Source organism: Leopardus geoffroyi, chromosome D4, assembly GCF_018350155.1.
Source record: "Leopardus geoffroyi isolate Oge1 chromosome D4, O.geoffroyi_Oge1_pat1.0, whole genome shotgun sequence".
NCBI lineage: Eukaryota > Metazoa > Chordata > Mammalia > Carnivora > Felidae > Leopardus > Leopardus geoffroyi.
Genome location: NC_059342.1, coordinates 65,774,170 through 65,785,461, shown reverse-complemented (window position 1 = coordinate 65,785,461; position 11,292 = coordinate 65,774,170). Strand labels below are relative to the sequence as shown.

At 35.5% G+C, this 11,292-nt stretch overlaps 1 protein-coding gene across 2 annotated transcripts; it reads right to left on the bottom strand.

Moving 5' to 3' along the window:
- Positions 1-200: 200 nt before the first annotated feature.
- On the bottom strand, positions 201-4,037 carry LOC123592969 (E3 ubiquitin-protein ligase Topors-like). Of its 2 annotated transcripts, XM_045468444.1 has the most exons (3): positions 3,967-4,037; positions 3,345-3,475; positions 201-2,800 (listed from the first exon to the last, which is right to left on the bottom strand). In XM_045468444.1, the coding sequence occupies exon 3, from the start codon at positions 2,539-2,541 to the stop codon at positions 424-426; it is 2,118 nt and encodes a 705-aa protein (XP_045324400.1). In that variant the 5' UTR covers positions 2,542-2,800; positions 3,345-3,475; positions 3,967-4,037; the 3' UTR covers positions 201-423. The 2 variants fall into 2 exon arrangements, with proteins under 2 accessions (XP_045324400.1, XP_045324399.1); XM_045468443.1 differs by lacking the exon at positions 3,345-3,475 and having other exon boundaries at positions 3,967-4,029.
- Positions 4,038-11,292: the final 7,255 nt, after the last annotated feature.

The following is an 11,292-nucleotide window of genomic DNA, read 5'->3' as shown; positions in this document are numbered from 1 at the left end:
AGGTATCTTTAAAAAATAACACTTGTGTTTGGTAATACTTAACATGCATACCTTGTGTTAAGTAATATATACTCCCATCATTAGTATAGTCTTTGTGGTGTTTGCAGCTTTTGGCAGATAATCTTCATAGTTAAATCTGGAAACTAAAATATAAGCTAAGTATTTTAAGAATTCAGTTCATGAGAAAAAAAAGACTGAAGTAATATTTAGATATATGGCCAATTTAATAATATGCATTTGTCTCTATAGAAAGCCTTAAATTTAATTCATCAGGCTTTTAGTTCCAGTTACAAAGTGATGGGAAGAATCTTTTCCAGATTATATTCATATTTTCAAAGATTCTTGGTGGCTAGTTGAATAGACTGATTTGCCTTTCAAAACAATTTGCACCCATCTGTTTCTAATACTTTGTCTCCTTTACGTTCATTCATGGCCAGGTGACATTTCTGAATTCTTTTTCTTTTGGATTGGCTTCCTGCAAGAAGGTGCACACTCAGAAAGACTACTCCTTTGCCTTATATCATTCAGATCCCTCACTTCACTGACTTCCTTTGTGGTTCTTATATCTGGACACTGGCATTTGTTTTTTCTGTGTGTAACTGCTCTAGTTTTGCCAGCTCTAGGAAATGCAGTTTTTTGCTTCATCTCTTGTTTACTTGGAGACCTGTGTTTCTCAATCTGTAGGCATATGAAACGGTTACAGGGGCTTTCAGCTTCAGAAGTACTCTCACATTTAGAAGAACACTTGGGTCTCTTCCCAGCAGTTGAAGGAAATTTCACATGTTGAACTGTGGTTGAAGATACTCTCCCATAGTTTGATTCATAACTATGCACATTCTTCACTTTTGAGCACACACAGCATATATTTTGAGTGAAGCATTCACTTGTGTTACTTCCTTTCAGAGAGGGATTACTTGATTCTCTGCTTAAAGATCTCTTTGTAAGCCCAACACACCAAGATTTGGATCTGTGAGTATTGGACTGTGATTGTCTTTGGACTCTTCTACTGAAATGTGAACCAGCTTCTGTAAATTGGGAGGACTGTTTGCCCTTCAACCTCTTCTTTTTGAAAGATCTCAGCTTCCTACTATTTCTCTTAGAAGAAAGGGCAGTTTCTGAAATGCAACTCCAAGAGGGGTCCCTCTTTCTGGATTTGTAACTTAACAAGGATCTTTCTCTCGGCAATCTTCTTTGAAAAATCTTTGGTGATGAATCTGAGTGTTTATTCTTTTCTGCTTCTTTTTCCTGGAAATTGATCTGCTGGTCCGGGCTCAAAATCCTTCCTTCTTTTAGACTGCACTGACATGACTGCCCCTGATTAAAAATTTCCAGTGAACTGAAGGTATGTGCAGTTGTGTCACTCTTTCCCAGATCCTGGACATTACCAGAAAGCAACTTTATCCCTTCCATTTTCCTCTCTTGAACTTTTTTTTTGCAATTCAGTAAGCCTGGGCCCCTTTCCCTTGGTGTAGGGCAATCCAAGATTATATTGTTAGTAGAAGTTATACCTTTGTGATCACCTGATTCTGGTTTGTCTTCAACCCAAGCATGGATTTTGCTTGCTGTTTTTTGATGGAGTAGTGGGATTTCCGATTTCTTCAAGGAAGAGTTACCATTTGGAAACTGTCTCAAGCCTGACAGAGGCTTCTGCTCATTATTCCATTGGCCCCGGGTGTTTCTATGTTGAGATGCCAGTAGAGCCTGATCCTTAGACAAAGGCAAAACAGAAGCTGATGCTGTGGACTTCTTATTTACCCTTGGTGAAACAGAAGGACATTGATAGATGGCTCGTTGGTCATAGGTCTCCATGTTATAAGGTGAATGAACAAAACTGATAAACTCGTGCAGGAAATGGTGGGTGTGTTGTTGTAGATAAGGTTCCAGGAGATGAATGAAAGACTCACTGTCCAGATCATATTCTGTCATGTGTTGGAGAATGGTGGCTAGAATATTCTTCACTGTATAGCCATAGTCTCCATAAACAGCTGTTAATTCCCGTTTCAGCCAGGGGACCAGTCGGTGTAGACAACCAGGGTTTCTCTTGAAATAATTAGCTGATAAGTGCTTTTCAAGTCTGTGGCCTTGGACATGTGTCACCCAAATTCCAGAATAATACAAAGCTCTTCTGAACTTCATTACCACTTGATCTCTAAAGTGGCCTACGGACATGGAGTTTGGCTGGAACTTCCCGCTATCCCCAAACTCCCTCAGTAATTCTTGGACAGTCAATTCTCTGAATGGTCTGATTTTCCTTGTAATGCCCTCAGGGTTCAGACTGAGATGATTGCTTTGAGAAGACTCCACATAGCTTTCCTCCTCCGAGGGAAGAAATCCTGAGTCTTTGGTGTCATTCTCTGGCCTGGTGGAACAACACTGAGAAGCAAAGCAATGCACACCAGAACAAAACACGGATTTTTTTCTTGATCTTGAGTAAAAAGAGTCATTACTACTCTTGCTGAAACAGGGATTCCAATCAGACTCATTCTGAGTACTCTCCAAGCAGTTAGGACAATCACAGTCAGATGAGAAATCAAATGGCATTGTCCTGAAAAGATTATATTTCAGTTGTATATGAGAAAAATTGGTTCAAATCAATTCCTCATTTGGCATGAAAAATGCCTATTAAAAATATTTCTATAATATGGTTTGTCTCTCCATGGAATAAATTCTAGAACAAGGTTAAGAAACAAACTATTCCTTGAAATTAGTAATAATATGCTCAATAAAACCCAACATGGAAAGGCAATGAGGATTAAGGCACACTGACTTTTTCTTTCTCACTCAAATTAATTGTTGCATGCTGAAAAGCAAGTTGGAAATAAATATCAAAATTTAAGTATTATATTTTTTAATGGCAATTATAACTAGAGATTTAATCTAGATATACAATCTGCAAATATATACATGTTGACCAATAACAAAAACTAAAAATAACATAAATATCCTTTAATAGGAAAGTTGTTAAATAAATACTGTTTTATCCATAGTATTATGTAGCCATTTAAAAAAGTTAAACTCATAAGTACTAATATGAGAATATGGCTGAATCTATTGTTAAATGAAAATGTTTATGTAGAAGTATTTTAGACTTTTATAAAATCTTAGAGAGTAATCATTTCTGGCAGTATTGTGAACCTTGAAAAACTGTCTCACTAAGAATAGTAAAATAATGTAAGCCATTAATTGTAAATATAGCTGACCATAAATATATCTAAGTTGATATATCTAATATATAACCATAAATACATCTAAGTTGAGGAAATTAGTAAAATTCTGAGAGGCAAAATAAATAAATAAAAATAGGAATCCAGAGAGGGAAGTGAGTTCTGACCCCACATACGTACCCATGGTGTCCTTGAGTTTCAATTCTGGTGGTCGAAACTGAGAGCTACAGATGACAGAAGACAAAGAATGGATTCTGTCCAAAGGTGAATGTCTAATAGGAAGCCTCTGCATAAATCTGTCTACATTCTTACTGAGAAGGTGAGTTAGAAAAAAAAAAAAAGAGTACCCCCATGAGAGTCAGCAGGGCATTTTAGCTGAGATTTTATAACAAGAAATAATTATGTCTGCAGACTAAATTCAAACAATAAGTTTTCCTACAAACCTCAAAGAGATGATTTATTTTGAAGATGGTAGTGATGCCAAGCAACTGGCAGAGGAAAACACACATTCTCCCTGCAGGAGTACATCTTACATGTCTCATGACAAATTTCCCCTAAATGAGTTCACAACCAAAAATCACTAAAAACCAAGAAATAAGCCATTTAAGCATGAATCGACAGAAATAACAGGGAGCAAATTTGGCTCCTAAGAGAATCAGAAAATGAGTACACAGGGTGTACATAACTCTCATCCTTTCTCATGAGGCTTCAAGCTATGCTTTCCGAATATAATGCTTTCACTAAGTCTTCATTGGCCTTGAAAAGCAAAAATAGCAGAAATTACATTATTTAGCAGATTTACCTCCTGGAGGATCTGGAGGTGTCCACACTCACTGAGCCTTAGCTGCTGTTTTGTTTGCCTTAGAGACAGAATTTAGAACACTAGGCAAATTCTGCTGTGGACTGGGGAGAGACAGCTCCAAATTTTCCATAGAGATTGGCATCTTATATTTCCCAGAAATGTCCCAAGTGAAGTTAAGATGAAAGCCCTGAATAAGATAGGTCTCAGATCCATGACTTAGAGATTGCCAAGAAATCTTTAATTTTCTAATATATTTTCTAATCAGAGCCAACACTGTAATGAGTGGTCTGACTCAGAGGAGAGCTGGAGCAGTAAGTGGAATATAGGTTTTCTTAATGAATAAATTCTTCAAAAGAATAGATACCTGTCTTCTATTAATATTTAGATTTAAATTATTTAGTCAGAAAGTGGTCCCTTTCCCTTTAAATGCAAGTTGCAAATAAACTATTAGCATGTTTGCAATGTGATTAACCAACATTTTGGTTGTTTGTGTACAAAATTTTGGGACCAAAATTATGAAAATGTATTATTAGGGGGGAACCTTTAATTCGTAAAAACTACCAGTTAATACAGGCAACACAACTGGAAGGTCACTCAAAAAATTTTTTTTCTTCTCTCAGGTAGAGGATAAAAACAATTTAGCTCATGAGACATCTGAAGGGCTTAATGAGCTACTTTGTGTTAGTGCTTGATACCTAATAGCAGTTCAACAGAACCCTCATTTTAGTGTTATTTTGAGTAGATTTCATTACATATTCCCAAGACAGTATCTCACCTTTTTAAAACATGTTTTGTGTGATTTTTTAATCCAAAATAAATACCATTTCTGATACTCTGATAAGTATAGGGCAATAAAGAACCCCATAGCCTCATAATCCTCATATCTATGTCAGAATTATCTAGATGAAAGAACACTACAGACGAGTTCTTGTTCTACTGTTACTGTGGACAAGTTCACATATGTTCCCTGAGTATTTATTTGTCTATAAAAGTCTTTACTTGTCTATAAAATAAGGTTTATAGAAAGATTCAAATGAAATAATAGATGTGAAAAGTACTTTGTAAAATATAACACTTATTAGTAACAAAATTTCCTCAAAAGATAAATTCATCTATACATCATGCTTTGCACAGTAAAAGAAGAAAATTAATTATCTGTTGAAAGGAAGAGAGAAGAACTAAATGAAGCATAAGAGGGGTAAGGGAAGAAGGAAGACCATAATAGAGAGTCATTCAAGTTTCTTTTTTGATGTTTATATTTTAATCTATCTCTCCATTATTCTGCCATCAATGTCTCCCTTTCCTTTTCTTCTTATTTTTACCTCCTCAGTTCCTAAATACATACCGAGAATTCTCAAACAGCTTGGAAAGGAAGATTGTTGGGAAAGGGATACATTGGCATCTATAGTGAGAGTATTTTAGATTTAGAAAGATATTAAATTGACAATGGTAGGATAATGCTGTTGGGGAGGAAAATTTTTATTTTACCCTTTAAGCTTCTTCTGGCTGGTCTAAGAATTAAATTGACATCAAACATTAACAAAAGAAAATCAAATTTAATAATGTACATACAGGGGATCCACATACACAGAGATTCCAAAAACAGGTAAGATGAGGTATGTATATTATTCTGGACTCAGGAATAGGGGTAGGAGTCTGGGGCTTCAAAATGAAGGAATGCAATTCACGGAAAAAATGTAAGGAATAACTGTTGGGTAAACAAATGTTTGCTGGGCCATCCAGAAACAATGGGACATAGTGAGGACCTTGGTCAAAATGGGCCTTGCTAGGTTCCTCCCTGTCTACCATAACTAGTTCACATTATACTATAGTTATCCCTGGTGATAGCTCCCCGCCTGGAATAGGTCCTCTCTCTAAATTCTTTCAAGCAATTAGAAAGGAGACCAAAAAGAAAAACTTAGTTTTTTGGTTTTTTTTTAATTAGCCTAAAATAATTCCAATGCCAAAGAGACACATTTTAGGGTGGCAAATTTTTCTCCCCTATGATGCTGCACATTAAATCTGATCATGAGAAAAGCAAGATATAAGATCTTTTATTTTCCCACATGAGTCATGAGCTAGCCACTTGAAAGTGTTGCTTGTCTAGCTCTTTCTAAGTTCCAGTTTCTCCATCTAACTACTATTGGCCAGACAATTCTTTGTTCTATTCTGTAGAATGTTAAGTACTATTCCTGATCTCTCCCGCTAGATGCCAGAATCACTCCCTACCCAAGTAGGACAATCAAAAATGTCTCAAGATTATCAAATGTTCTGTAGGGAGGCAAAATTGGTCCCTATGTTGAAAACTGCTCTCAAGATTAAATTTATTATCTTTTGAGATAGGGTCTTCTTCACAGGAGCTAGATGCAGTTCTCTTACAAAAAAGTGCACTCTAGTACATACATTCATGAGAAGGATCAAGTGTAAATTAATTGAAAGAGCATAGTTTTTGAAGCCACAAGAGCTGAGCTTGAATTTTGCATCACTTTAGATTTTTCATAAGCAACTCAGCTTCCCTGAGTTTTATTTACATAATCTACATTCTAGAGCATGGAAGCTTACTTCATAGCACTTACCATAACGAACATATTATACATTTATATGTCTATTTCCTCTCTGCTTTACTAGAATATAAGCTCCATAAATAAAGAAGGCTGAGGTCTTTGGTTTACTACACTACTGTCCCCTCATTACTTAGAACAAGTCTGGCACATTGAATGAACTCATATGTATTTGTTGAATAACACAAAGTTCAGTGTCTACTATAGAGTAGATATCAAAACTTGTACTTACAGTCAACTCTCATTATTTGAGGTACTTATGGTTTATAAAGTCATCACAGACACTGAATTAGCAAAGTTTGAACCATTTCTCCCATGGGAAATATAGGGTTAGATTCCTTTGGGCCTCTAGTCACATTTTTATCAACAGAATAGTACATAATCTTATGTCTGTTTAAAGATATATATGGGGGCACCTGGGTGGCTCAGTCGGTTAAGCGTCGAACTTCGGCTCAGGTCATGATCTCGCGGTCCATGAGTTCAAGCCCCGCGTCGGGCTCTGTGCTGACAGCTCAGAGCCTGGAGCCTGTTTCAGATTCTGTGTCTCCCTCTCTCTGACCCTCCCCTGTTCATGCTCTGTCTCTCCCTGTCTCAAAAATAAATAAAACGTTAAAAAAAGATATATATAGTTGGTTCATTAGCATTGAACTCAGGGCCGACAGCATTGTAACTCATGCCTGAATGATGCTAATCTAACACATGTATTTTCTTCATAAGGCATATTACAGTTTTCTTGCAGTTAGGAAAACTAGACATTGTTTCAGTGGTATGCTTGGAGGTCCTTTTAAAAAGCAAAATTGCCCCCCAAAAAGCACAAAAAAAATGGCACTAAATTGTGAAAAGGAAACTTGTTTGTAGTATGAAAGCTGAAGCAAGAAGGCAGAGCATCATTTTGTTTGCCTTTAGCTGGGAATGTGTGAGTTGAGTAACTCAAATTTCCTACTGCTCTGCCCATATCTATGAATGACCATGAAAACACTGTGAACATTGATTTTGGAGTTACATATTTTAGACAGTAGGCAAACAAATACAGAATCTACAAATAATAAAGATGGACTACATTTGTGGACAAAGTCAACTTCTAGAGTGACATACAACAGAATTCTAACTTAATTCTCTTAATTCACTGGGAGAGTAATGAAAACTCATTACTTTTTTCCTCTTTGTATCTAACAGTAGAACAAGTCTTTCTCCAAGGCCTTCCCTACACCAACACACAAAGGGAACAGTGAGTACAAATTTTGAGTGATTTTGTTATAGTTTTGTGTCCCTTATGGTCCTTATTTGCCACATATCTGGAAATTGCCCACCTGTCTTTCTGTTACTGATTTCTTGTTTAATTCCATTGTGGTCTGACAGCACAATTTGTATGATTTCTTTTCTTTTAAATTTGTTAAGGTGCATTTTACAAGCCAGAGTGTAGTCTCTCTTGGTGAACATTCCATCTGAACTTGAGAAGAATGTGTATTCTGTTATTGTTGGATGAAGTATTCTATAAATGTCAATTAGATCAAGTTGATTGATAGTGTGGTTCAGGTCAACCGTATACTTACTGATTTTCTGCCTGATTTTTCATCATCAATTACCTAAACAATGGTGGTATTAAAGTATATACCTATAATAGTGTATTTCTTTTTTTCACCTTTCTATAAATTTTTGTTTCATGTATTTTGATACTCTGTTATTAGGTTCATGTGTTGGAGAACTGACCCTTTTTTGTGTGTATATTAAAACATCTTAAGTTTCAATATTTTTTAAATGTTTATTTATTTTTGAGAGAGAGAGAATGAGCAGGGGAGGGGCAGAGAGGGGGGAGGACAGAGGATCTGAAGCAGGCTTTGCACTGACAGCAATGAGTCCAATACAGGACTCAAACTAACAAACCAAGAGACCACTGAGCCACCCAGGTACCCCTTAAGTTTCAATCTTTTAAGTATGTCTAAATCAGAATTTATTATAAGTTTACTTTCCTGGTTTTAAAGGAAGATAAATTATATACAAAATATACTTCTTAGCTTATCTCTCTTCAAAAGAGAATATTGTCATGTCCGACATTTTCTAATGATACAGAGGCAGTACTAAATATTTTTAAACATTAACTCATTGAACATCTTTTTAAGGACTCCAATGTGAATAGTATTTTTTAATTTTAATTTTTAATTTTTTAATTCCAGTTAGTTAACATATAGTGTTATATTAGTTTTAGGTGCAAATATAGTGATTCAACAATTCCATACATCACTCAGTGGTCATCACAAAAAGGAAACTACTTAATTCCTATCACCAATTTAACCCAACCTCCTACCCTACTCCCCTCTGGAGCAATTGGTTCGTTCTCTATAATTAAAAGTCTATTTCTCTCTCTCTCTCTTTCCCTTTGCTCATTTGTTTTGTTTCTTAAATTTCACTGTGAGTGAAATAATATTGCATTTGTCTTTCTCTGACTTATTTGCTTAACATTATATTCTCTAGTTCCATTCATGTTATTGAAAAGGGCAAAATTTCATTTTTTATGGCTGAGTAGCATTCCATTGTGGGTGTATACCACATCTTCTTTATCCATTCATCAATCAGTGGGCACTTGGACTGCTTTCATATCTTGGCTATTGTAAATAATGCTGCTATGAATTAGCGTTTTTTATTCTTTCGGTAAATAACAAGTAGTGCGATTGCTGGATCATAAAGAAGTTCTATTTTTAACTTTTTGAAGAAACTCCATATTGTTTTACACAGTGGCTGCCCCAGTTTGCATTCCCACCAACAGTGCAAGAGAGTTCCTATTTCTCCTCATCCTCTGCTACACTTGTTGTTTCTTGTATTTTTGATTTTAGTCATTCTGACAGGTGAGATATCTCATTGTTGTTTTGATTTGCATTTTCCTGATAGTAAGTGACGATGAACATCTTTTAATGTGTCTGTTGGCTCTCTGTATGTCTCCTTTTGGAAAATATCTGTGACTTCTGCCTATTTTTTAATTCAGTTATTTGGGGATGTTGAGTTTTATCAGTTCTTTATACACTGTAGATACTAACCTTTTATTAAATGTGCTATTTGTAAATATCTTCTTCCATTCAGCAGGTTGCCTTTTAGTTTTGTTGATTGTTTACATAATTGTGTAAAATGCTGATGGTATTTTGATAACAATTGCATTAAATGTGTAGATTGCTTTGGGTAGTATAGATATTTTAACAATATTTGTTCTTCCAGTTCATGAGTATGAAATGTCTTTCCATTTCTTTGTGTCATCTTCAATTTCTTTCATCAGTGTTTTATCGTTCCTAGAGTACAGATATTTGACTTCTTTGGTTAAGTTTATTCCTAGGTATCTAATTATTTCTGACACATTTGTAAATGGGATGTTTAAAAATTTCTCTTTCTGCTGCTTCATATTGGTATATAGAAAGGCAGCAGATTTCTGTAACTTTATTTTGTATTCTGACTTTACTGAATTCATTCATCAGTTTTGGCAGGTTTGTTTGGTGGATATTTCAAGTTTTCTGGATATAGTATCGTGTCATCTGCAAATAGCAAAATTTTACTTCTTCCTTGTTGATTTGGATGAGGTTTTATTTCTTTTTATTGTCTGATTGCTGTGGCTAGGACTTCCAGCACTATGTTGAATAAAACTGATGAGAATACCGGGTGCCTGGGTGGCTCAGGTCCGACTGAGCCTCAGGTCATGATCTCATGGCTCGTGAATTCAAGCCGGAATTAGGCTCTGTGCTGTGCTCTGTGCTCTGTGTTTCCCTCTCTCTTTGCCCCTCCCCTGCTTGCCCCATCTTTCAAAAATAAATAAACATTAAAAATTTGACAAAAAAAAAAAAACTGGTGAGAATGGACATCCTTGTCTTTTTCCTGATCATAGGGGAAAAGGTCTCTTTTTTCCCCTATTGTAGATGATGTTAGCTCTTCATATGGCCTTCATTATGTTGAGATATGTTCCCTCTAAACCTACTTTGTTGAGGGTTTTTATCATGAATCGTTGTACTCTGTCAAATGCTGTTTCTTTATCTATTGAAATGATCATATGGCTCTTATCCTTTTGCTTATTGATGTGATGTGTCACACTGATTGATTGTGAATATTGAACCACACTTGCAACACAGGATTAAATCCCACTTGAGCATGGTAAATGATTTTTTTTTTAATGTATTGTTAGATTCAGTTTGCTTGTATTTTGTTGAGAACTTTTGCAACCATGTTCTCAGGGATATTGGCCTGTAGTTCTCTTTTTAGTGGTGTCTTTATCCTGTTTTGGTGTCAGGATAATGCTGGCCTCATAGAATGAATTTGGAAGTTTTCCTTCTTTTTCTATTTTTTGGAATAGTTTGAGAAGAATATGTTTTAACTCTCCTTTATATTTTTCTTTTCAAATTTTTACTTAAATTCTAGTTAGTTAACATACAGTGTAATATTGGTTTCAGAAGTAGAATTCAGTGATTCATCACTTACATACAACACCCAGTGCTCATCATAAGTGCCCTCCTTAATGCCCATCACCCATCTAGTCCATCCCCCACCCACCTCCCTCCATCAACCCTCATTAACTCTTCTTTAAATGTTTAGTAAAATTCACCTGTGAAGCCATCTGGTCCTAGACTTGTTTGTTGGAAATTTTTTGATTACTGATTTAATTTCTTTGCTAGTTATCAGTCTGTTCAAATTTTCTACTTGTTGTTTCACTTTTGGTAGTTATAAACTGAAATTTTACGTTTCTAGAAATTTATCCCTTTGTTCTAGGTGTCCAGTTCATTGGCATATAGTG

Bases quoted from the DNA above. Each gene is read 5' to 3' on its own strand.
- LOC123592969 (XM_045468444.1), bottom strand. From the start codon at position 2,541: ATGCCATTTGATTTCTCATCTGACTGTGATTGTCCTAACTGCTTGGAG.